Here is a 25,754-nt window from a genome sequence, read left to right on the forward strand (position 1 = left end):
CTTCCCTGAGTACCTGGGCAATTGCAGGAGGCGATTTACAAAGAGATGCTGAGGGACTTAGTTCCAGAGCTGGACTTTGGCTCCCACCATGCCTCTGTGGCACAGAGACTTCCGTTCTCGTCATTTTTGGAACAGCTTCCACCTAGTCCCTGCAGCCTGTACTTTCACATTCACTTTGCACATCTCCGGGGAACAGAAGGCCAGTACGCAGCTCCGGCTGGTCCTGACAGACGGGCAGAGGACGCTGTGTTTCAGGTGGGCGTGTGACTCACGAGGGAGGGGACGGAGCCAACAGTCTGCTGTGGATTTTGGAAAAGGCTCGGAGGTCTGAGCTCCAGTACCTGAGAAGCTTTCTCTCTATTTGGTGTCAGTAGCTTCTGCATGGCTGCTGCCTTGGTGCCATGCAGCAGTGACCAGACGTTGGTGGCTGTGTGCCGGTTGTTATCTGTGCTGGGCACGTGGTGCTCTGGTGTTGCTGGTCTTGATGGGAACTTGCTCTGCATTGCTGCTGAAGAATGAATCAGATGGAAGGGCATTATGGTACCCAGACTTGCTGGGTGTTACCATCATCCTCTGTCCAGTGACTGAGGCAGGGGGCTCAAGGTGCAGACCAGCTCTTCCTAAAGGAAAGATCATCTTAGGGGAAAGGAGAATTTCCCACCAAGGAGAATGGGGAGGGAGGTCCTTCCTAATACACAAATTGGTCAGGATGGCCAGATCCCAGGCTTGAGTTTTTGCAGTCTGAGTGGACTGGGAGCACTCGTGCCAGGTCAGGAGGAAGCTCTCTGTGCCCAGTATGCTTGGACCAACACCCATAAGTTAAGCCACTTCTGAAGCTTTGCTTTAGCAGCAGAGCACAGAACAATCCGTTTCTATCCCTGAATCAATACAGTGAGTCTTGTCCAGTTTGCAGGGCTAAAGCTTTTCCTCCAAAGGTGTGGGTTCCTCCTTGTATTCGGCAGGTTATTCCTGACCATTTCCGAAGGAAATTGGAGCTGATGCGTGAGTTCTTGAACACAGCCAAAACTCTGGCATGTTGATTTAAAAAAACATGGCTCTGTAAGATTCCAGCCTGAAGAGGAAAAAAGGATGTTTTCCTGGTATTGGAGAGGGGTGCTCAGGGTTGGGACTCTTGTGGTCTGTTTTAAATGCTGCCAAGCACTTTTGCATAAATTTATCTTACAGCTGTTGTTACTCTTGCCACCACCTCAGTCTTGGTGCTGCTTTGGGTATAGAGGACATTCAGCCCCTTTCACATGTCTGTGCTACATCTGCTAGATCGGGACTCTGGGGTGGTTCCTCCTTCAGTGCTACACCCTGAAACCCGGGTGGGAAAAAGGGAGGAAGCAACAAACTTGGCTCCCCCAGGGACCATTTAGGGAGCTTTGTTGGGCTGGTCCTTGGGAGTGTTGAGGGGGACAGGTGCTGACAGGGTGCTTCCCAAAAAAACCTTGCTGATTGATGTGTTTTAAAAGACAAAGCCAGAAGCAGCTGCAGTTTTCAAACCCCATCAAGGAGCCTGCCATCTCCTGGGAAGCCTGAAAGCTGTTTTCATACGGGAGTTTGTTATGTGGGTGGACAGGGACTGGGAAGGGAAAAACGTTGCAGTGAAAGCGTGCTCCTTTGATCGCGGTGATGTGTGTGGGATCAGAGGGGCTGCCTGGCAGGCCAGGGGAAGAGGAAGTGTTTGGTTTTGCGTCTGATGCTGGCTTTGGCAGGGGACAGGGCTGCGGGAGGCTGGTGGGCAGCCCTCCCTGGCCGAGGGAACGCGAGGGCAGCCTTCTCGCCTCGCTCCCAATGCCATGGCCACAGCACCTCTTCAGATGCTGCCCTGTCCCCTGTCTTGACGCAACAGTGTGGAGATGGAGCCTCCTAAAAAGCAACCCCACCACTGTGCTGACTGCTAGCTTGAGAAACCGGTAAACAACTGAATGCCCTGGGAACAGCCTTCCCCGGTGCTGCCGCTTCCCTCATCCACTATGAAGACACCCAGAGCTGTCCAGAGAGCAGTGGGAGCTCAAGGCCTCACAGGTGGCCAGGCCAGCTGCTCTGCTAGCCCAGCCAAAATGCCACTTCCCAGCTTCCAGGTGTGGTGAGGAGGGGACCCTGGTAATGACCCACAGCTGGAGTGGATGGCAGAGAGAGCTGCAGCTGCCTGGACACTCTTGTGAGGGAGGAGAATTAATCTTGTAATTAGCAGCAGTGGCCCACTCCCCCTGCAACAGGAAACTCAAATCTGGCTTAACGAGGAGGGGCTTGCTGTGCAGAGCTGTCTGCGCAGGAAGGTCTGCTGGGGTGGGAACCCCCACACCCCTAAAACCACCTCCTGTGCTCCCTGCCTCAGCACATGGGTGGGTACCTTCAGCTCTGAGCACAAACACCCTCCATTCCCTTTCTGCCAAAACTATTGGACTGGGGGTGAGCCCTGCAGGACCCCCCTAAATGGTAGGGGCAGGGTTATTAACTAGTAAGTTCTTACTGGGAGGAGTGGGTCCAAGACCTTTCCCAGCTGTTCCCAGGAGCCGTGGGACTGCTGTCAGCAGCAAATGGTTCATCCATTTCTCATTCCAACCACACATGAAGCAGCAACTTCACTAAACCACGGGGACAGAGTCTTCTAAAGCCTGTCACAAATTTAGGCACAAATGACATGCTGTGGGCAGGGGACAGCTGTTTCTTAGATCTTACGGGCAGAACACCAGAGAAATTCATTCTTTTTTTGCTGGTTACCTTGGTCCAGGGAGCAGCCAGCCTGTGCTGGGGTGCCACAGGACCAGCCCAGGCTCATCTCAAATTTTGGGTTACACCGCTCCTGCTGCAAATGTATCTTGGTGGTCCTGAAGCACCTCATTTGGCTCAGCTGTGCCAGAGGAGGGGTCTGTCAGGGAGCAGAGCAGCTCATGCTCTGGGCATTGCCCTGCTAGGAAAGGGGTTTCCTCAGCAGATGGGTCTGTAGCTCCTCCTGACCTGGCTGTGCAGCTGAAGTGGGTGAGTGTCTGTGGTTTTAAGCTCTTCTGATATATTGGTGTTTTGGCATGCTTCTGGTTGGTGTTTGACCACGAGAGGGTTGGGGTGTGGTGGTCGGTAGAAGTTCTGCGGGAAAAGATGTGAGCTGGGCTATGTTGAGCCCATTTTCTGAACGGGAATGTGAGGCTCGTGCTGTTCTGGGTCTGCAGCTGGGGGTTGCCTTCTGCTGGGCTCTGGGCTTTTTGGTACATGTAAGGCCTGTGCATTCACCCTGCGAGAGAGCTGGGGCTGGTAACGCTGCTGTCTTGAGCTGTGTGCTGCAGCCTGCCTCGCTGCAGGGGAGATGCCTCTGCCCAGAGGGGTGAAGTGGGAAAAAAGCTAACATAAAAAAAAAGAAAAGATAAAAACATTGCTATGCACTGTTTCCCCCTGGCATCACTGCTGCTGCTTCCCTCTGCGTGAACTGACGTGTTTCTGCACTCTTCTTATTCTGAGTGCAGGTAAACTCCTGAGATCAGATGATTTTGGATGAAAGTCACCTTTATAGGGTTTAGATGGAGGAGGGGTGTTGCCTTGGTGGTGAGACCTTGCAGCCCCAGTGAAGCTGAGGGCTCTGTTCTGCTTGGGTTTAGTATTTATACTGTGTGATGCTCTCTCAGCTGCCAAAACCTGGGGAGGCGGTTAAACAAACGGACTAATCTCTGTGTTTGGTGTCTGCTTGTGGCTCTCTGAACACAATAAGGGATTAACTTGGTCTTTATCTAATTGGCTTATAAACTAGGGAAGGGAAAATCGCTTTGTAATGCATGAAACCTCCTCTTAATGGAAACTCGGAGACTAGTGCCTGAGTGTCCTTCCTAAGTAAACTTAGGCACATCTCTTTTTAACTCTCAGTTTGCTGGAAATTAGTTTTTCTGGGTGTTAATATTTGTTCTCTGGTTCCCAACAACTTACTGCTGACTTGTTAGAAAGCCTTGCCTTTTTTTATCACCAAGGATACTTTCCTCTTTAACATTTCTATCTGTGATTGTTCAGGAGTCTCTGAACGGGTCTCATTGCTTGGTAACTCCTCAGTGCTGCTGGTGTACAAACCAAAGGGGAGGAAGATGGAGAGATGAAGGGAGAAGATCGAATCCTCTCTTGTGGCTGTGGTGGGGGCTCTGTAGAAAAGAAAGGATTGCTGGGATAGTTCTTCAGCTTCTCACTACAGTGAAATAGTGTACTGTAGCACAATCCTTGCCCCTCTGCTGTGTGCCTGCAGGATGGATTGAGGCTGACTACCTTTGATTAAACTAATCTGCCACCTCTGCTGCCTTATCATTCAGCTGGTGCTGCCAGGTGGGGCTGGGCTGTAGCACTAGCATCCTCCCACTCTGCTCTGGGTGGCTGCTCCATAGCCCGCTCTGTTGGGATAATGCTGTGTGGGTTTGGATTTCCTGACTCCCTGCTGTGCTTTCCATAAGAGATGTGGCACCCAGACAGCTCTGCAAAATGATTCCTGCTGGAGTCGTGTTGGGGGTGTGGAGCGTGCCTAATACCTCCCCTGCGTGAGAACACGCTGCTGGGAGGGGATGTGTGAGGAGGAAAGCTTTAAAGAACTGCCTGTTCTTGGGAATGCTTGGATCTGCCTGGCCTGTGCAGCCTCCCATGCACGGCATCTGCGTGCGGGGCACGTGGCCGGGTGGCTTTCTGAGCCACAACAGTGAGGAGAGGGCTGCGTGTCCCCCCCGGGCTCCCCAGTTGCTGCTCCGCAGCCAGCTGCTTCCTCCGGGAAGCTGGTAATTAAAGCAGGAACCATTTCTTGGCTTCACTGGTGGGGAGGCTGGAGGGAGTCGCTCGCCCTGCTGAGATGCACATGTTGGAGAGCCCTTTCTGGCTGTCATGCCTTAGGCTCATCAACAGACACAGCCTGTGCTGGCTTAATTAAACCTGAGCTGCCTCATGTGGAGCCTCCTTACTGCAAGAGCTTGGCTACTGCAGGTCAGGCTCAGCCCTGCACACAGTCAGAGGCAGATCAAAGGCCGCTTAAGAGCTTCTCCATGCAAACCTGAGCTGGCATAAGGAAACAAACCCATTCCCCTTCTGAACCTGGTATTGGTGCCACCATTCCAGGTAGGAGCTTCTCACCCGCCTCCTGAGAGCTCTTACGGCCACTTGTTTTACAGCTTGCTTTGTCCTCTGAGGATGTGAAAGGAGATGGAAGATTTGTGCCAGTCAAATGCTGAATAATTTGTTCTGCTAGAGATTCTCCAGATCTGCTTCCCCTACATTTTTTGTGGATGCCTAGAGGTTGGAAAGGTTCTCTGCACATGCGCTGCTGATCTGGGGTCCCTTGATAAGGGAGAGAAGATGCTTTAGGATGCAAGCCTGTTTCTTCTCTGATTATTGAGGGATTCTAGATGAGCAACTCAGTCACAGATGTCTAAAGCTGGGTGAGATGAATTCCCACCTCCGTGTCTGGAGCTTGTGGTAGGCTAGATGTTGCCTGTGCAGTTTGTATTGCAAGGACTGAGCTCTGGTGACTGGTGAAGGTTTGTATTTTGGGACGCTCTTGCTGAGGACAGGGGAAAGTGATTTTGTTGGGATTTCCCCCCTCCCTGCCCCTAATTCTCATTCGTCTTCCCTTTTGACTCGTGCTGCTCAGGTAGATTTAGGAGAGGCTGTTTCCCTTGTGCTTCCCCAAACCAAGTCCATCTGTAGACTGGTAGCATCAAGCCATCATCTGGGCATAGCACGCACCCACAAGCAGCTGAGCTTCCCCTCCCATGTTCCCAGTGCGTTCGGCTTGCGTTGAACTGGTTGGGGCAGCTGTGTGGCATTGGCTCTGTCCCTTCTGCTCTGCTCAGAGCAGGGAGGCTGTGCCCCAGCTTTGGGCCCCAGTGTCTGGCTGCAAACAGGCATTTTTAGCGTTGGTCCTCTCAGGGACAGCTGAGCCCTGTCAGGGCGTCCAGAAGCATCTTGTGCCTTGGATGCGATGGTTGGTGCTAGGAGACAGTGCCTGTGTGTGCAGAGGGCACTGGTGAGGCTGGGAAGCATCGCTGTCCCTTGCGGTTGTCTCCTTTTGTCCTATCAATAGTTCTCCACCCCAACCACTCTTCCCTTTGTTGGTCTCAGTTGATCCTTTCTAATACTGAGGCAGACGCCTCTTGCCAGAGTCCTGCCAGCCCCTTGGCTTTATTTTAAGGCCATATTAATAAAAAGCAAATGAGTGGAATTTCTTTTGACATCCGAATTAATAGCAAATGAGATAATTATGTGCTGTGTCATTAGGGTGATGGAGCAGCTTGTACAGGGCTCAGCCCAAAAAAAGGCGGCAGATCTGCAGTGCGCACGCAGATCTCTCCTTTCTGGGGGCAGGGGCCGCATCTCCCCACCCCGAGAGGTGACTGGGGAGGGGGAAGCCAGGAGGGTGAGGGTGGGAGGCAGGGGATGCGTGAACTCTTGGGCAGATGAGAGTGAAGACCTGATTTCTTTGTGGCACCTGCTCTTCTAGACCCAGGGCCAACAGTACCTGCCTGCGTGGAGGGGAGCTGGCTGACGGGGGCTGTGAGCCTCGGTGGGCACAGGTAGAGCCTTGCCCGGGCAGATCAACCCAAGCAGCAGGCGGCTGTACCAGGCTCGGGACCGCTGGCTGCCCCGCACAGGAGAATGGCAGGGGCTGGGGCACGCGAGAAGGTGCCCATCCCATCTCCGGGGCTACTGGCTGGATTTATCGGGGGCCAAAGAGCCATCGGTGCTGAGCAGGCAGGGCAGCGAGCCTCTTCCCACAGCACCTGGGCTCAAGGAGGAGGATGGGGTGGTGAAACAGAAGGTGAAGTGGGGCTGGCTGCTCTCCTGGGGGGGCAGCCCCCCGGGGCCCTGCACATGGATGCTCTGCAGGGCCCCGCACGTGCCGGCTTCCTTCAACGAGGGCGCGCTCGGGGTGCCTCTGTCCCCGTTCTGGAGGCCTGATCAGCTTTAAAAACAAAAAATAAAGGCCGTAAAATCAGCCTGTAATTAATTCTTGGTTTAGTTCCCAACTCAAGGGCTTGATGCAGAATGTTTCCTTAGGAACGTGCTTTTTCTTGCTTTTCTTGGACTCGCTGCTTGGCTTGTTGTACCTCAGCCTGCAAACCCCCAGCTGTTCACACTCTGCTGCTGGTGCTTATGAGCTAGTGCATTGATTTTTATTTTTTTTTTAATGTTATATTTATTGAGCACTCCTGAGAACCTTGTGCATGGGAGGCCCCTGGTGAACGCAAGGACTCCTGCCTCGCGCCCTGCCTGACATAGGTGGCTCTGCTGGGGGGACGAGCATCTCCCGGCTGATGTTTTGACTGGAGCTGTTTCTTTTGTGTGGAAACAGCTCCCGTTTGTGTGCTGATTAGGAGGATGTGATTAACCAGGCCAGTGGCATGTCTGGAGGGAGGGCTACATGCCTGCGATGACAGGCGCGGGAAGGAGATGAAAGGGAGGAGCGGTGGTGTTGTGAGCCAGCTTTGCTCCTGTGTCATCGCTTGAAAGAGAAATGTCCGTCTTCTTCACGAAGAGCATTATTGCCCACTAATAAAATATCAAACAAATTCTTAAAAGAGTGTTTAGGATCTGAAAGCCTGTGATAAACCTGGTAGCTTTAACTTGCTCAAAACTATGGTGGGCAGCAATGTGATTAAAGCTCTCTGATTAACAGACATACCTTGTTTGTAATGAGTCCGATTGGGAGGATTTGGGAAATCCAGCTGGCGTATAACAAGGTTACTCCAACAAATTACTTGGATATCAATTAGTTTGCTAGGTAAATGTCACCTGGTTTCTCTTTGTTTGCAGTAAACTGGTATCCAATTAATTTGATGTGGTTATTGCTTGTGACTGACACCACTGAGGCCGCTACAGCTTCAGGGGCAGGCGGGGAAGGGGCAGGCGGTGGGACAGGGCAGCGCTGGCAGCGGCCGGGGTCTATCCCGCCTGCGGGGCAGCATCAGGACCAGGGAAATCCCAGTCCCCTGAGGATAACACCACAGCCTCTCCTGGTGCTCCCGCTGAACCGAGTCCCCCTCCGTAGCCCGGGGGTGGGCACCGGGGCTCGAAGCCCCATGGTCAGGCTGGCCTGCGAAGCCGTCCCTGCAGCTGGCCAGAGCCTCCTCTCTCCTTCCAACTGGAGGTGGATAAATTTCGTTTTGCTGAGAAGAGCTTCCCTCCACCGTGCCACTTGCTGTTCTCCTGCCTCCTTCCCCGGGATCTGCCAAGCTGCGCTTGGACCGTGCGGCTGCAGCGCCTGGAGCAACGGAAGTGGCAGAGGATGCAAAAGCTGCTCCCTAAATCGCACAAGCAGTTGGGTAAAAGAGGGCAGAGCTGCAGCGGGAGTGTGTGTGGGACGATGCCCCCAGTCCAGTCCTTGGGAAGGGTCCTAGATATTGGGTGTGTGACAGCTCTGCGAGGTGGATGGGGCTAAGGAAGGGTCGAGGCTGCAGCATCAGGGCTGAGGATTTGCAGCTGGGGTGGCCAAGCATCGTGTAGAGGGGCTGTGGGCACATCTGGCTCTGGAGAGCTCTCCTGCTGTCGGAGGGAGGCCGGAGATGAGCCAGGCAGCCCCGGCCATCCCTGGGGATCTGGCAGCTCAGCACCCCCAGGGTGAGCTGCAAGACCTGGCTCCCGGGGCTGTGTGTGAGCAGGCGGTGCTGTGCCGGGGATGCTGGTGCTGGGGACTCCTCTCCCAGTCCTGGATGCCTCCACGGAGCTCATGAATATTAACGACACAAACATATGGGTGATCTGGGGAGGGAGAAGAAGGGAACAGAAAGCATTGCCAATTATGAAGCACAACCCATCCCAAATCTAACATTGGTGCAAGAAACCAACCCAGTCTCTGGGCATAGGATGGCGCTGGGGGGGCTGGATAATAAAGGCTGGTGTGAGCTGGGGGCTCTGGGAGTTGGGGAGTTGGGGTCCTGCTTCCCTTTTGGGAGGGAATAAATCAGCACAGCTGTGTCCCCTTGGGCATTTGACCACCCTGTCAGGGTATGGGGGTGAGGGGCCGGGTGGGCAGGAGGGTGTGGGGGTGTCTGGGGGGGGGAGGCTGCCGGTCTCTGGCTTTCATAAGCACTGAGTCAGTGGTGCGATGGAGCCTTGCATCTCTCCTCTCCCCTCCCTGGCAGGAGGGGATTGCAGGGTGGCAGGGTGATCCAGGCCTTTGCATCCCTCCTTTGCTCTCAGCCAGCCAGGCCGGGGGCGGCCGCTGGCATGGAGCTGCCCTATGGCATCTCTGACTTGCATAAGAGCCTCGCCAGGATGATAAATGTTAAAATCTGCTGCAGGCTATCACTGACCCCGTTTCCAGCATCGCCGTGGATCTCGTCATCTGTTGCTTACAGCCTGGGTGCGGATGGGCTGACAGGGAGCTAAGTGTGGGAGAGGGTGCATGGGGACCCCCGGGCTGTGCCCCCCCCAGTACCCCCAGCCCCGGGTGGCATGGAGACCCACACTGCCCTGGGCTGGGTGTGCCGGGGCAGCATAGGGTGGGCTGTGACCCTGCTGCAGCCCATCCCTCCATGGGATGAGCCTCCTGTGCCCAAGCCGGGACAAAGAAGATACTTGGGGTCCAGCTCAGCTTTGCTCCCCGCAGATTTCTGCTAAGCAGAAAACAAATGCTAATTACACGGCATAATTAGTGAGGTGCTGCATCTATTTTTAATCAGCTTTGGAAGATAGATGCTTCCTTCTGCTCTGTGCTCACCGGCAGCCTCTCCCACGGTGGAGTGGTGCTTAGTCAGGGACCCTCTGGTGGGAAATCAGTTGCTATTCCCCTCTGCACCCCTGGGACGGGGCTGGGATCCCTCCCGGGCTCCCCAGCCAGAGGAGCATCCCTCCCCCCCCCCCCAACTCCTTGGTGGAGTCTGAGCTCCTGCTGAGATCCCAGCTCCTCCGTAATCCATCAGGGATGGATGGAAGGGATGGAGGGAATCAGCTCAGCTCTGTCAAGGTGGCATTCAACAGCAGCTGGGAGAATCACAGGAGGAGGAGCCCAGGAAAAGGTTGCAAAAATATTCTGAGAAGGCAAGATGGGGGGGAGGGGGCAGCCCAGCTTTCTCAGCAGCTCCGTGCCCCCAGTGCAGGTGGGATGGGGTCTCCCTGCTGCTGGGGGATGCCTGGTGTCAGCCCTGGCTGGGGAAGGGTTCCTTCAGAGAGAGCTGTGGGGTGCAAAAAGCAAACTTTGCTCTGAAACATTTAGCAGAGAGATGCAAAGTGCCACTTAAGGTGGACGGATACGTCTGCTGCAGCCGCGGGGGGGTTCCAGTCCTGCAGGTTGTGGCTGCAGTGAGGTTGTGACATGCGTGGCCAAAAGCGATGTGTAAGAGGGAGGATGTTTGCAGGACACCCTGGAGAGCAGAATTTTCCTCCTGCAGCTGGCAGCCGGGGAGGCGGCAGCTTGGAAAGATCCAGAATTATCAGGATTCTTCCAAAATTGCTTTAAAACTAACCCTTGGGGTGGGATGCAGCAGGGCTGGCAGGGAGCTGCTGCTGTAAAGGATTGATCCTTCCACCGGGCCTGGGGGCTGCCTGCAGCTCATCCCTCTGCAGAGACCCTGCTGAACTGAGTGTGCCAATATTGTGAGTCAGGGGACAAGGAGACTTAATTGTCTTCAGCCAACAGGACTGAAGGGTAAATACATCATTTAACTAATTGAAGGGCTGCACAGAAACAGGCTAATGGCTGGGAGGTGAATCTAGATCTCTTTGGGGCCCTGGGCTAGGTGTATGCAGGATTTGGACCACCAGCAATCTGGTAGGTCCACGTTGGATGGGGATGGGGCAGGTCACCCGGTGGGAGCCGTCTGCCTGCGGTGCCACCGGCAGCTGAGCCGGTCCCCAGTACACAAGGTATTCCCAGAGCCCAAGCTGCCGGAGATGATCTGTTTGGTGAGCAGTGCCGGTGTGTCCCCATTTCAATCATCCCATGCAAACAGCCCTCCCCGACCTCCCCGCTCCGTCCTTGCCCATCCCGCCTCCGCCAGCCACGCACTCGGAGCTGCCGGGATCACGGCTTCCTCCCCTCTGCTGCTCAAAATTATTTCCCTCCCGAGCCGTACCGAGTGCTGCTGCTAGCCCATTACCGTAGGACAACAGCACTGCCCTTTCCTGGTGTTTACACACCAGGCATCTCCCCAGCTCCATCAGCTGGGCTGCGGCGCAGGGACAGCCCGATCTGCCTCCCAGCGGGACGGAGGCAGCGGGCTCAGGGTCTGTGACCGGGGTGGTCCCAGCTCTCTGCACGTGCCGGGATGCGAGAACACCGTGATGCTCATGCAGCAAAATCTCCCCACGGGTGTGTGTGTCCCCCCCGCAGCCTCACCCTGCCAGGGTCTGTGCTTGCCGCCGCCTCGTCCCTGCATTGCTGGAGGAGGCTCTGCTGGGTCTTGCAAAGATGGCAAGTGGCAGCATCGGGGCTTTTCACTGCTCTTGTGACCGAGGGGGCTCTGGTCTAAGGGGGGTACTGGTGCGGTGGGAGCGAGTGAGATGTGCAGGACTGGAGGGCTGGTGGGGCTTGTGGGGGGGCCGTGCCTTGGAGCGAGCCGGTGCATCCCATAGAAGTGCTCTGGGCTCATGTGTCCAAAGCTGCCGTGGGGTCCAGGGGCTGCAGAGGTGCTGCAGGACGTCTGCAGGGCTCTCTGCCCCTCACCAAGGCTCCTGAACACCTCATGGGTTTGAATAAATCCTGCAGCCACCAAGAGCCTAATTAAACTGCAGAATCTGGGTTACCGAAGGGAGCCTGTTTTATTGATTCACCTGCTGCAAGCCTCGTCGGACCCCCAGGGTCCAGGAGGAAGAGCGAGCTCCCGCTCCTCTTCTCCCTTGCCTCTACTGACCCAGTTTCTTTGCGAGGAGGCTGCAAAGGGGCTGGTGCTCATCAGACACCTGCCGCTCCAGGCTGCTGCTCTTAATTTAACCGTGGCTGAGCATGTGAAATGGTGTTTGCTCTTCCAGTGCCGTTTGGGCGAAGGCAGCTTTGTACCGGGGAGGGGGTGTCCGTGGGGACGGGCTGCTCTCCCGCTGGGGTGGCCGTTGCTCAGGGGTGTTCGGCGTGAGATCCCCGAGTGGGTCGTGCCGGCTGTGGCTATGGCAGCGCAGAGATTGGCAGGAGCTCGCAGCCCGAGCGTTTGGAGACCTTGGGGAGGTTTTGCAGCCTGGCTGAGGTCTGCCGTGGCTGCGGCAGGAGCCATGGCTGGCTCGCTCAGGGATCTCGGAGCTGTTGTCTTGGGGGAGATTTTTCATGTTACAGACTCATTACTTCTGCTGTAGGAACAGTCTCTATGAGGTCCTGGAAAAGGATGATGTCTGGCCAGAGGCTTGTCTCGCTGCGCTAAACAGATTTCATGTTCCTCCGGTCCCGCGGCGCGGGAAGGACGGGCTGGGGCTGTGATCCGCGCCTGCCCATGGGCACCAGCCAGGGCATCTCTGGCTCCGCTTCAGCGGGGCCCTGGCCAGTTCTGGTTGGGTTTCCCAGGGGCAGGAGGGGCTCAAGGAAGCCCCTTCCTCAGCTGTGCTGGCAAGGATGCCTGGGCAGTGCCGCGGCCGCGGCGCGGAGGTGTGGGGAGACGGTGCTCTGCCAGCGAAGGCTCCTGAGTGGCATTTGAGGGACGCTCTGTCACAGTCGTGACTCACCCCTGTGACCGGAACGGTCTGTTGGCCTTGATTTTGTGCCCGGGGTCGCGTCCAGCTGCCTGCAGTGACCCAGCCGGTCCCCGTACTCCCGCAGCAGCGGCAGGGCTCGGCCGGCCCTGGGTGCCCTGTGGCTCCGGGACCCCGCTCCTCCTCCTGCCCTCTTGCTGCAGGGGACCCTGGGGCAGGGGGACACACTGATGTCTTCCCTCCTCAAGTCGGGAAATCATCCCAGCCCTGCCTGCTGTCCCGAAGAACGGTATTTGGCTGCCTGCCTCCCCGTGCTCTTCCTCCTCCCGTGCTTCGCCGATGCCACCTGCGAGTCGCTCGCTCGGAGCCGCATCCTTCGGGGAGCCCGGCCTGGGGTTTGGCAGCCCCCTCCGCAGCAGGGAGCCTCGGCAAGAAGCCGCAGCGGTGCTCGGTGCTGGCTGAGCTCCTCGGCCCCACGCTTGCTGCTCGGGGTGCTGAGGTGCAGGTTGGAGCTGCTGCCCGAGCCCCCAGCGCCGCAGGGCTCCCTGGCCTTGGGAAGGACGGTGCTGACGCTCCGAACCCCATCCAGGAGCTGTGCTAGGGAGGGGGAGGATGCTTCAGCCTATACGCCCCTCTTCCCCCACACCCCATCACCTCCAATTTTTGTGAAATGAAGACAAAGAGGGTTTTCTGTAGGCATGTGCCAACGTTTCTACCGCTTCCCTGACACAGCCCTGCCCAGGCTCAGAGCTGAGCCCCCCTCGCGGCTCCTGGGGGCTCTGCCCGCTGCGCACCGGCTCCCTGCTCCGTGTCTCATGCATATTTAATCCGGGTCTCATGGAGCCATGTGCTCCCGGCACGCCAGCGCAGGCCAGGCATACGGCATGACACGCTCGCTACTAATTAATCTAACGGCATGTTATTAAGTGCCTAGCATGCCTTTGGCACTGCATAATAATGATGCTCTGGGATGTTTCTGGACCCGGTGCTGCAGACAGCTTTGCTTGCAGGCAGCCGTTCCCCTCTGGGGTGGGGGGGGGGTGTGTGCCCCCAGGTCCTCCTGCTCAGGGCAGGGATGAAGGAGAGGCCGTGTCGGGACACCCTGTCTCTCTGGTTTTCACAGGTGTTTTGCTGTAAAATACAGCCGATTTAATTTTTCATCTAGCCCATCACCTCCTCTCACCTCTTGAAAGCTCTTGGTGGAGCTGACCTGTGCCCGAGGAGTGGGGAGAAAAGGATGGGCAACGGGGTGCAAAACGCCCGCGCGTGAGAGTGGTTTCTCTTCCGTGTGAGTCTCCAGCGAGAAGTCGGATCAGAGCTGCAAATCCCAGCTGTATCCTGCCCTTAAGAACTCTCCCTCGCCCCCGTCAATATTTCTGAGCCATCTCCCGAGTCGTGGGGCCTGTCCTCACGCAGCCCAAGATCTCCATCTGCTCCGCTGCTCTAAAAGCCTCCTGGATTTAGCGCGCTCGGCGCTGGTGCGGGTAACGCTCTCCCTTATCCCTGTGCTTGCAGGGGATGCTAGGCTGGCTGTCACCAGCATCAGCGAGGCAGAGCTGGTGCCGGTAAACAGCTTTCAGCCCCGAGCAGCAGTTTCTGGTTGCAGGGCGAGGTGTCAGGATTGGTGAGTCTTATTGATGGGCCTGTGCTGCTCATCTCCTCTCGCAGGATCCTCCCTCCCTCCCTGCCCGCCACGGGAGCCGGCGTTGCTGCAGTGGCAGCAGCGCTGGGACGCGCGGGTCGCGCGCCCGGAGCTGCTGCCGTGTGCCGAGCTGCCCTGGGAAGGACGGGCAGGGATGGTCCTGGGGCTGCTCTGCACCTCTTCGCGCTGCCTGAAACGGCTGTACGCGTGAGGGCAGGCACGGAGGGTTCGATACCCAGAGATTTCTGTGGGGCTGAGAGGCAGACCAAGGGTCCCCTCGCAGCCTCGGGGAGCCCGGGAGGTTTGTTACCCCCTCTCTTGATGCAGAAGTCTCGGCTCCTCCAGCTCCAGCCCCCTCAACCGTCACCCACATCCCACCTTGCTCTCGCCAGCAGCCTCCCACCCGCTCTGCCCCTGCCGTGCTACTGCCGCCCGCCTCGGGGAGCGAGACAGCCCCGCTTTAATCACGGTGATGTTTTCCAGCTACCAGCAGGAAAAAAAAAAAAAAAAAAAAAAAAAAAAAGGCAGCCTGTTAGTGTAATTTTTTTATTGCAGTTTAAATCGTAGTGCAGCACAAGCCTCCAGCTGGGGGTATCGTTTCCCTCTCCCGCAGTAGCGGGTGGGCACTGTAGTTTTATCTTGGCACCCGGGATGGCTGAGCGTAGCTGAGAAGACGGCTGTCCCGGCGGGCAGGGCCCTGCTCGGAGCTGGGACAGGACTGGGGTGGGCTGGCGGTGGCTGAGAACAATGCAGGAGCTGCCACCCCGTTCCCTGGGTAAAAATAGCATTCCCCTTGCAAAGATGTAGGCTGTTCCCAGTGACACGAAACCACACAGCCTGTCCTTGGAGCAGCTGGTTTTCAGGGGCGGGGGGGAAGGTGATGGTATCTGCATCGCCGGGGAGGGCTGAGCTCTGCTCCGAGGGCTGGGGAGGAGAGCTGCCTGGGGAAGGGGGGTGTGCGTGGCGGGGGTTTTCTGGCTGGAGCTCTGCAATCTTGGTGCCTTTGTAAGGCTGTCAAGATGCTGATCTAAAGCACTTCTAGACCTGGGGGGCGGGGGGGATCTGGGGAATCGGGGAGGGGGAAACTCTGGGTTGCACGGTTCTCTTCAACACCCCTTCTGTGTCCTCTGGCACCGCGCCCCTGCTTTAATTCCTGTGCCTGCGCTGCTCCCCATCCTGCCCACCTACGAGCCTTGGCTGAGGCTCCCTTGGCAGCCCATCTGTGCCTTCTCTCTAATCACCTGCAAGAGTGACTGATGAGTGGCATGTTACACTCTCAGCCTGTCTCCTGCGGGACTCAGTAAATTGCCCTAAAACAGTTTTGATGTATCATTCTACCACTTGCCCGCAGAGGATTCCTGATCCTGACTGTCCTCTGCCCAGGGTACCCAGCGCTTGGATTTCTGCCTCTGTGGCTGGCAGCACGGGAAAACACACCGGGTCCCCAGACCTCAGACCTGCAGTTCGGCTCGAAGCATCCTCCCTCTCTCCCTCGCGCTGTTGGCCGTATTATGATGTATTACAACTCGAAGCATCCTGGAAAGGACTTGGAGCAGTCACAGGAGTGAACCCCCCTAAGGAAAAGAGGCTTTATGAGGGTGGCAGGCACTTGGTGAAGGAGAGGGGCCCCAGCGTGGCTGTTCTCCAGCAGCTGGGGATGCGGGAGGTGGCCGGTGACTGCTCCGGGATGCCGTTAGCAGAGGCTGCTGTTGGCTGTAGAGGTTGCTTGGGAAGATGCAGCACAAGCGGCCGCGGGACCCTCGCCATGGCCCTTGCCAGCCCCCAGGAGCCGAGACCCCCCCGGCCACAAGCGTGGCAGCAGCGAGGGCTCTGCTGAGTTGTGCCGGCTGCGTCCCGCGGGGCTGCGTCACCGTGTCCTTGCTCTTACGGAGGAAGGAAGGGGAGTGCCGGTGCCACCAAGTGCTGCGTGGTGCCCGAGGCAGCAGTACTGAACTGGACCCGTACAGCTCCCGTTCCCAGTTGCAACGGGGTGGGGCGGGTTACAGGTGTCTGCGGGGGGGGGTTGTTTCTGGCTGGTTATAAGGAGTAAATAATGGTTTTACTGCTTGTACCTTTGATGCTAAAAGCAATTTATCTGGCAAGTCTGTTCTGCAGCAGATGCGTAACAAGAGGGAGTTGGTAGCCGTGACTTAGGAGCAGCGTAAGCCGCCCCGTGAGGCGCAGCCCTGCGCTGCCAGGTCCTTGTGCCAGTGGCACACGGGTGGCCTCGAGCCACGCCGCCCTCCGAGCCAAGTGCCCCGGCATCACCCCTGCGCTCAGATTTGCCCTCTGGAGCGATGCCTTCCAGGAACTGCTTTTGGAGCCCAGCCTGGCTCCCCCAAAGGACAAGCAAAGTTCCCCAAGCGCAGCTCCTGCCTGCAGGGAGGGAGCGGGAGCCGCACGCTCCAGCCCGCACCGGGAGCGTTTGCTGCAGAGCTGACGGGCACTGTGGGCTGCGGGGTGTCGTTGTCCCCACCATGGCCAGCCTGGCAGAGACAGCCGGGGGGAGCTGAGCTTCCAGCCTGCGTCTTGGGGGGAGGAAAAAAAAAAAAAAAAAAAAATCAATTTTTGTATGATGGTGTTGCATAAACCAGGGAAAGGTGCGGTCTAATGCTACAGGAGAAGGAGAGAGCCTGGCAGGTATGGCCGAGGCTCGGGGGGTGCCTGTGCAGGCTCCGAGGGGAACCAGGCAGCAATTCCTGCTTTACGCAGGCAAAACTTTCCTCTGTAAAGAGATCGGCTCCCAAGCACTGGCTGCTCAGGGAACTGACACATTTAAGAGAACCCGCTGTCTTTCTTCACTCTTTATTGTGTAAAAATAAAGTCAACAATTCATGTAATCTCGGCAATAAAATGGAAAAAGCATGAGTATCAGTAGAAACAGTGCATTTTCAGAACTGCTGATGCGGACTGGATGCGTAGTATATTGTAACCCATTCAAAACCCAAAGGAGACAAAGAGAGCAAGTAATAGGAAAAATGTACAGCTTTGGTTAGCAAAATAATGACAAATTAAGATACGTTTATTCTCTCCCCTACTATACACTATATACATTGTGTTGACATCACACCCTTTTAATTTTTTTGGCAAATCCGACGCACCTGGGACTGTAGGTGAAACCTTTTCAGTGGTCTTGTTCTTCTCAGCAGGTTGTGCTTGTCGCTTTGCTGATGTGAACAGGTTCTTAGGAGGAACTTAAATTAACTCACGATGGTTTTGGATTTTGTTCGGTGGTTTTTTGTTGGGTTTTTTTGTTTGTTTTTTTAAAAAGAGCACAGTTTAAAATATGCTGCCCTGAGCCACAGTTCGTACGAAGGTATTTCGATCTCGGGGGGTGTGTGTCGCTGCGTGTGCTGCTCTTCGGCTGGACGCTGGTTCCCCGAAGTGACGGTGGCTGGGCCAGCTCTGTGCTCCCGGCCGGGGGCGGCCGTGGCCTTGCCCGGCTCTGTAGGGGCCCCTCCACGCTGCACGTCTCTTTGCCACATCTTTGGAGTCGGTCAGGGAGGCTCTGCAGCCCTGTAGGAATTCTCGGCCTCATCCTCCACTGCCACCCAGGGCAGCCCTCGGGGGGTCAGTGGGGGGGGGCTGGGGGGTGATTTCTGCAATCTGTAGTACAAACCAGGAGTTTAGAAAAGCAAACCATACAAAATGCATCTATTATTTCAAAATACGCTTCTTTATCTCGTTTTTCCTGCAGAATCTCAAAGTACTTTTTTCTCAGGGAGCACTGCTTAATTCTATATTTTTTTTATCTTCATAAAAATACCCTTTTTTTTTTTAATTGGTAATAAACTTCCCTTTACAGTAAGAGAAACAATACAGTATATTATCAAAAGCAGAAAGGCTTCAGACTTTTCAGTGGTAGCTAAACTTCCAGGGGACGGTAAAGGCTATTTTTCACCAGCTACGGCGCGTAGGAGGCCTTGGGGGGCTGCAGGCGGCGGGGCCGGGGGGACGTACCTGAGTGCGGCAGGTCGGGGAGCGGGGCCGGTGGGGGGGGGGCGTTGTCCCATCCGGGGGGGTCCCGTCCCGGTGCCCACCGCAGCCCGGGGCTATGGCTGTGGTGCTCGGGAGCAGCGCCGGCCGGGGAAGGGGGCAACGGGGCTCGCCTGGGGAGGTGGGGGGGGTCCCTTACCTGGGGGGGGGTGGTGGTGTCACCCCCTCCTTGGAGTCCCGGCTGCTACCGCATCCCAGGCGGGAGTGCAACTGAGGGGGGGGATGTTGCAACCCTTCCCCAGCTCCGGGGGTACCACCCCCCCCGGGGGGGGTGTTTCAGGCTGGAGGGAGAAGAGCCCTAAGGGGGGGGCTCCAGTCCGGGCCCCGCAGCCTTTTAAGGCGCCGGTGCCCGGGGAAAGCGGGGCTATCCGGGCGGGGGGAGGCAGCGGCGGCGGCGAAGCGGGTGGCCGGGCCCGGTGGGGGGGTTTTGGGGGGGGGACGGGATGGCGGGAGGGGGCGCAGCCGCGCCAGGCCAAGGCACGCAGGCGTTGAAGGACGTTGGCAAGACAGAAACCAGAGGGTCGTGGGGCTCCGGGGGTGGGTGGCCCCGCTGCTGGGGGCATCCCTGCTCCTCGGGATGAGACGGGTGGCTTCGTTCTGGGTTGGTTTTGCGCAAAAACAAAAAAAAAAAGGAGGAAAAAAAAAAGAAAAAGAAAAAAAAAGAAAAAAAGAACCCGATGAGGTTTCTCTCGCTTGTCCGTGGCCCTAGTTGAGCTGGCGACAGGCCTCGAAAGTCCACTTGGTGGCCCCGCCGTAGATGTCGATGTTGGCCTCGGCCCACGCGATGACGTTGCCCGCGAGCGCCTTGGTGCTGCAGGTGGCCAGGCTGTACACCTCCCCGGGGCTCAGCTTTCTGTCCCACACGTTGAAGTGGGCCAGCTCCCCCACGAAGGCCTGCGTGGCGTCGAACCCGCCGCCCAGCGTGTCCTGCGGAGGAGCCACCGTCACCGGGGAGGCACGCGGCCGGGCTGTCCCGTCCCACCCCGGGAACACCCGGCGCCGTCCATCCCCTCGGGCGCAACCAGCCGAGCAGAGACCCCCACACTTACACCCCCCCCCCCCAGCCCTTACCTGCTCCTGCCCCAGGACCAGGACCCCCTGGGGCTTGATGGGGTGGTAGGGTGCCAGGTTCTCGCCGCTGCCGGTCTGCGTGCCGTCCTGGTAGGCTTCCCACACGCCGTCCCGTGTGGTCCAGGTGACGCAGATGTGGTGCCACTTGCCGTCGTTGATGACAAAGGGCAGTTTGGCCACCTGCGGGTGGTGGGTCAGGGTGGTGGGCGTGGGGGTCCCCCATGCTGCCCACCCCCCCAGCCTGCCCAGCACCCTTCCCTGCTCCCCGGGGCCGTACCTTGTCATTGATGAGGATCTCCATGGGGTTGTTGCCCCACTCAATGAGCACCAGCTCGTTAGCCTGCCCGGGCACAGCGTAGGAAAAGGGGGTGCCCATGCCGGGGGAGGCGTTGGACTTCATCCACATGCAGACGCTGAAGGCGTACATCTCGGGCAGGCTCTTCTTCACCTTGGCGTACATGTAGTTGGTGCGCAGCGGGAAGGTGAGCTGGAACCTGTCCGGGGGCCGGTTGTCCTTCTGGCCTGCAGGGGTGGAGGCGCGGTGGGCTCCGGCCGGACCCCCCCTCTCTGCCCGCTTTGGGGGTGTCGTGTCCACCCCCCCCACCCGCCCCCCGTTATGTAACGGGCCTTGAGATGGCAGCGAGGAGCAAATCCCTTCGGCCCTGCACGGCTGCCTAATCCCCAGCACAGGGCAGCGCCCGGAGCATCCCTGGCTCCTACCGCGGAGCCCGTGGGCACTGTCTGGCTACGGCTGGGGGAAAGGGACCGCTCCAGGGCTGGGAGATTGGAGCGGCTCGGCATCCCGGTCCCCGGCATCCCGGTCCCCGGCATCCCCCTCGGGCAGAGCAGCTCAGCATTCCCGGTCCTCGGCATTCCCGGTCCCCGGCATCCCCCTCGGGCAGAGCAGCTCGGCATTCCCGGTCCCCGGCATCCCGGTCCCCGGCATCCCCCTCGGGCAGAGCAGCTCAGCATTCCCGGTCCCCGGCATCCCGGTCCCCGGCATCCCCCTCGGGCAGAGCAGCTCGACATTCCCGGTCCCCGGCATCCCGCCCGGCCGGAGCGGCTCGGCATTCCCGGTCCCCGGCATCCCGGTCCACGGCATCCCGCCTGGCCGGAGCGGCTCGGCATTCCCGTCCCCGGCATCCCGCCCTGCCGGTGCGGCTCGGTATCCCGGTCCCCGGCATCCCGCCCGGCCGGAGCGGCTCGGCATCCCGGTCCCCGGCATCCCGGTCGGTGGCGAGCGGGCACGGCCAGTGGCGGGGTCGGGGAGCGGGGGGAGGCTGCGGGACCGGCCCCGCCGGGAGGCTGTCCCGGGTGTCCCGCGGGCGACGGGGCCGGGGAGCTGCCGGTACCTTTCTCCAGGTCGCTGATGCGCTGGTGCAGCGACGTGAGGGTGCTCTCGATCTTGCCGCGCTCCTCGGACTCGTTCTTGGGGTTGAACTTGCCCTCCTCCAGGCTGTTCACCCGGGACAGCACCTGCCGCTCCAGGTCGTCGATTTTGTTCTGCAGGATGTCCTTCAGGTTGTTGGTCTGGCCGGAGGAGTTCATCCTGCTGAACTGCTGCAAGGGGCGAGGGCGGGCGCGTTACTGCCCGCTCCCCGCTCCGGGCGGCTCCCCCCCGGGGCGGCGGGACGGACCGCACCGCACCGCACCGCGTACCTCCAGGTTCTCCAGCCTGGTCTTGAGGGACTGCAGCGTCTGCCCCAGCTGGCTGAGGGTCTCGGCGGCGGGCGCCCGCGACAGGTCCCCCATGGTGTTTTTGGAGAAGCCGCCCTTCCTGCCGGCCCCCCCGCCCTTGGCCTCGCCGGGCAGCCCCTCCAGCACGCTCTGGCTCTCGCAGCGGCCCAGCTTGGCCGTCAGCTCCCGGATGGTCTCCTTCTGGTTCATGATGGTCTCCTTCTGCTGCAGCACCGTTTCCCGCAGCTGCAGCACCGTACTTTTCAGCTCCTCGGCGGAGCCGGTGCCCGGCGCGGTGGCGGCGCACATGTCCCCGTCCAGCGGCACCGAGGTGCAGATGAAGCGCGTCTGCCCGAAGCTCTGCCCGCGGCCGCGCAGGCAGAGCAGCGAGAGGAGGAGGAGGAAGAGGAGGAAGAAGCGGAGGCTGCCGCCGCCGCCGGGGGGCCCCGCCGCCATGGCTGGACCGGGGACCGGGACCGGCTCCGCCGCTCTCCGCCGGGCCCACTGCGGCACGCGGCCCCTCTTATAGCGCCCGGGCGGGGCCGCGCGCCCTGACGTCACGGCGCGTGGAATCCCGGCCGCGCCACCGGGAGGAGGAGGAGGAGGAAGAAGAAGGGGGGGGGGGGGGCGTGAGTGTGTGCCTGAGTGTGTGTGCGCGGAGTGAGGGGGGGGGCGCGTCCGGGTGTGGCTGCGTGTGTGTGTGTGTGTACGGGGGGGGGGGGGCCGTGGGAGTGAGTGGGCGCGGGCCCGTGGCAAAGAGATCGTGCATTGGGGGGGGGGGGGGGGGTGTGCGCGCAGCGGGTCCCGCACTGGAAGGGGTCGCCCCGCGTTCTCCGTGAGGTCCGTGTCCGTGGGGGTCCGTGTGCGGCCCCGCCCCCGCCACGCCCGATAGCAGCACCGGGGGCCGCCCTCCCCCCCCGTGGGCTCGCCGTGCCCGTGGGGGGGGGGGGGGTCGGTGCCGTTTCCTCGCCCCGCCCGGGGCTGTTCCCGGCAGCCCGACAAAGCGGCTCCTCGTTCCCCCCCTCCCCGGGCATCCCCGGCCTTACCCCCCCATACCCCCCACCCCCGGCCCGCAATTTCCCACGGCAGGGGAGCGCGCAGGGCTCCCGGGCGCTCCGTGGGGAGGACATGGGTGGGCTGTGGGTCGGGGCCGGGGGCTCTGCCCTCCAGCCCAAGCAGCTCGGTCGGGGGCGAAGCCGAGTGCTGGGGGGGTTGCGGGGGGGTGGGAGGGCAGGAGGGTGGGGGGCTGCGGCCCCGGGTGGGCACCCAGCGGTGGCTGCGTGTCCCCAGGAACGAGGTGCGGCAAAGGGGTGTTGGTGCACAGCTCTGCCGTGGGCAGAGGAGAGCGACTGCTGCTTTTCTTCTTCCTTTTTAATCGAGAAGAAAAAAAATCCCCAGGCAGTGGTTGGATCTGTCCTTGGTGGAAAGAAGTTCGTGGCCGTCAGAACCGCCGCTTTTCTCATCTTTCAGCACTTCAACCAAGGCCAATTCCTCTTCAGTCCCTGAGAAGCGAGCGAGCGGCTTCTCCCTGAATTTGTTCCCCGCAGCTTTCCCTTGACCAGGACACCTGAGCAGGAGCAGGACCGGGCCGGCCCCGCAGCCCCGGCTCCTTGAGGCTCTCCTACCTGTTGGTTTTAACCTGCTCTTCTCTCTGTGGTATTGTATCGTGTTAGGAAGTAACCTAAACTGCTGAGAGGTTTAGCTAGCAGGCTGCCTGGGTAAACGTGCTTCTGACTGTACCATAGGTGAATTTGGTCCTCTCGGTTCAGTTCACTGCCTGCTCTACCCAACCTGCGCTGCAGCAGTCCATATGGCTGGAGTATTTCCCTGCGAAATATGAAGCAATTAATTTTGATTAGCGAAGTGGGTCAGTAAAATACAAACACTTTCAGTCCACGGATCCGCAAAAGATGAAGTACTACCGCTCCGTGGTCCTTTCCCCCCTTTGTCTCCCCTGTGATGTGGGCCTGACGAGCCCTCTCCGGGAGCTGGAGCGCACCGAGCTGCTCACAGCAAGACCTGTGGCTGCGTGACTCAGTTTGATGCCTCTTCTGTTGCAGGTGTTTATCTAGCCCCAAGAGTTTTGTGACACACTACCTTGGCATAGACCGTTTCCTTCTCAAAGGCACCTGAGCTGCTTTCGCGAGGCCCCTTTCCTCACCCAGCAATGCTCTGTGGGTTACAGTTAAAACAGCATTTCATGGCCAAACCCAGAGGGTTGGGGTTGTCATCAGGCCCAGGAGAAAGAGGATGGCAGGGTTGGCAACCCCCCCCAGTTGTCTGCCGTGGCTGGGTATGGCCATTGATGCCCAGCCCAGGGGAGCCAGGGCAGCGCTGGGACACAAGTGGCCAAGAAGTATGGAGATGTGCCAGAGTGCTCAGCACCTCTGTAGCACCTTCTCTGGGATCCTGCGGTGCTTTCGTTGCTGCCTTCCATCCAACCTGTCCCAGTGCTTATGGGGACCGCAGAGACTTGTTCTTTGTAGCCTTCCTAAGGCTTCTGGTTCTTACTGCTGATCCTGCCCCCACACAGCAGTTCAGAGCCCCCTGAAACCTGTGAGGAGCTCATCTCTGGTGCTGTGTGCTTTGCTTCAGGAAATTCTGGGGGAAAATCTGCATTTCGACTAGGTTCTTCGCTTCTGGCTTTATTGCCCTGGTTACTTTTCCTGCTGTTTGCTCTCTGTGCTGTAGAGCATTTCAATGCAACGGGAATGGAGCAGAGAGGAGTTAAGGAGGGGAACAGGCAGGATGTGTTTTACTGGGCAGACCAGTCTCCCTTCTGTGCTGGTTTGGTTTTGGGGTTGGTTTGGGTTTGGGTTTGGGTTGCGTTGGGGTTTTTTTTGTTTGTTTGGTTTGTTTTTTTCAGAAAAAGGATGCTATGGAAAAGGCTGAAAAGACTGCAGGTCTAATTCTTCTGCCACAGGCAGGAACGCAAACCAAAAATAATGTTACTGCAGGCAATACAATTACACCAGTGCAGAACTGGTCTGAGAGGCAGCTGAATTGGTACCCGCTTCTGTTAACATCTGCATGGTATCGGCAAAGCTGTTCATGTCACTGAACCTATTTGACTAGGAATCTTTTGTCATCCACAGTACATTATGCTGAGATGAGACCAAGGTGACAGGTGCAATAAAATAAACACTCTGATACTATGGTGATGGAGACCGTATAAACACCTAGATAGGAAAAAACAACAAAGCTGCACTACAATAGATAAGCAAAATAACCCCTGTGTCTCCTAATGCAAAGAAAGAACTAGAAAATATGATCAAGATTTCAGCTTTCCCAGAACCACTGAATCATGCAGTAGGATCCGTTACTGCTTTTGTAGGTTTAGGAGCTGTGTGGGTATAATGGAATAATGGAGCCCCTATTATTTTTAACTCTTCTCTTGCCTCTTCCAAAGCGCGCTCTGTAGCTAGCTGATTTATTGCTCTGTAGCTGAAAAGAGCTGAGCACAGCTATCAAGGACCCTTGGAGATGATTTAGTTCTGAACAGGAGCCAGCAGGCACATTTATATTTGTGATGGACGAGTATCGTTTTGGACAGTCCAGGGTGCTCCCTCCAGGGACCAGAAGCCCTGGCTCCCAGTGCCCTCTGCCACCGCCAGTTGTCCAGTGCAGAGGTGAGGTATGCAAATATTCAATCTGTTCAACGTTAACCTTTGTGTGAGAACAGCAGAGTTACAAATGCGTAAAGGACATTTTTTTTAAGTGGACAAATCTCTTTAATCCCAGGAGCTGGAGCCCTAGGGAGCAGGGAGTAGAAGCTTTCTCTCCTGTTTGTGCAGCCTGCTGTACATAAAACATCTCCTGTGGGGTAATGCTGATTCCGCATTTAAGTCTCCTCTGCGGAGTGGGAACAATATGATCCATTATGGGATGAAGACAGCTTTGCGATGGGAAACAGTAATGGGTAGACTTCACCGAGCGAGAAATCCTTTTGTTTGTGCATCTAGCTGGTACGCAGCTGAGCGGCTGGTTGTGCCCGTGTTCTCTCTGACGTTCCCAGAGGGATCGTCCACTCCAGCCCCTGCCTGCACACCCCCATCCCCAACATGCTTAAAGCAGGACGTGGCAGTGGCTATGAGGCTGTTCTGTTGGGTTTTTTTTTAATATAAAAGCTTGTTCTCAGGGGGACTACAGCAAGGACAGGATCTCTGGTCACACTACCGCACCGCTGTCTGTGTGGAGCCCATATGTGGAGGGAGCAGGATCCTTCCCAAAGCCCTTTGCCTTGTGCAGCCAGACGAGACGCACAGAACCAGCACGCATCTCCGAGCTGCTCCGTCGTTAAGTTTGCAGAATAGTGCATATGCAAAATCTTTTTTTTTTACACCTTCTAAAATCTACAGCTGTCATTAGAACAGCTTGAGCATGGTGTGTAGCTAGTACAAATACAGTGTGTGTAAGGTGGAGTATTCCCTTCTGTAGCAGACAAACACTTTGGACTGGAGTTTGGAAATTTGCTGCATTTTGCTGCAGTCTTTCTTTGCAGATCTCTCCCTCTCTGTTTCTCTCCCTCTCTCTCTCTCACACACACATTCACTCTCTCCCCTTTTTTCCTTCCCTTTCTTTCATTGTTCCCCTCTTAAAAGTCGGTTTTCTTCTAAATTGCCTGACATTTACATCCAGTGAGAATGAGGAGTGTGTTCTTTGTACTAGTAGGACTCAGTGATGCTATAGGGACACAGATCCTTTCATTACAAATAATTAATTTAGCTATATATTGCATAACATCCTAAAAAGCTTTCTAGGGCAATCTCATGCTAGCTGGATGCACAGTTCCTAT

General features: G+C 57.6%; 1 protein-coding gene across 2 annotated transcripts; it reads right to left on the reverse strand.

Annotated features, from left to right (window-relative positions):
- Nucleotides 1-18,393: 18,393 nt before the first annotated feature.
- Nucleotides 18,394-21,415, reverse strand: NPTX1 (neuronal pentraxin 1). Of its 2 annotated transcripts, XM_075043832.1 has the most exons (5): nt 20,942-21,415; nt 20,635-20,842; nt 19,560-19,804; nt 19,283-19,462; nt 18,394-19,138 (listed from the first exon to the last, which is right to left on the reverse strand). In XM_075043832.1, the coding sequence occupies exons 1-5, from the start codon at nt 21,413-21,415 to the stop codon at nt 18,917-18,919; spliced, it is 1,329 nt and encodes a 442-aa protein (XP_074899933.1). In that variant the 3' UTR covers nt 18,394-18,916. The 2 variants fall into 2 exon arrangements, with proteins under 2 accessions (XP_074899933.1, XP_074899934.1); XM_075043833.1 differs by having other exon boundaries at nt 18,394-19,462; nt 20,635-20,839; nt 20,942-21,174.
- Nucleotides 21,416-25,754: the final 4,339 nt, after the last annotated feature.

The sequence above is a fragment of the Buteo buteo genome, chromosome 13 (genome assembly GCF_964188355.1).
Source record: "Buteo buteo chromosome 13, bButBut1.hap1.1, whole genome shotgun sequence".
Lineage (NCBI taxonomy): Eukaryota > Metazoa > Chordata > Aves > Accipitriformes > Accipitridae > Buteo > Buteo buteo.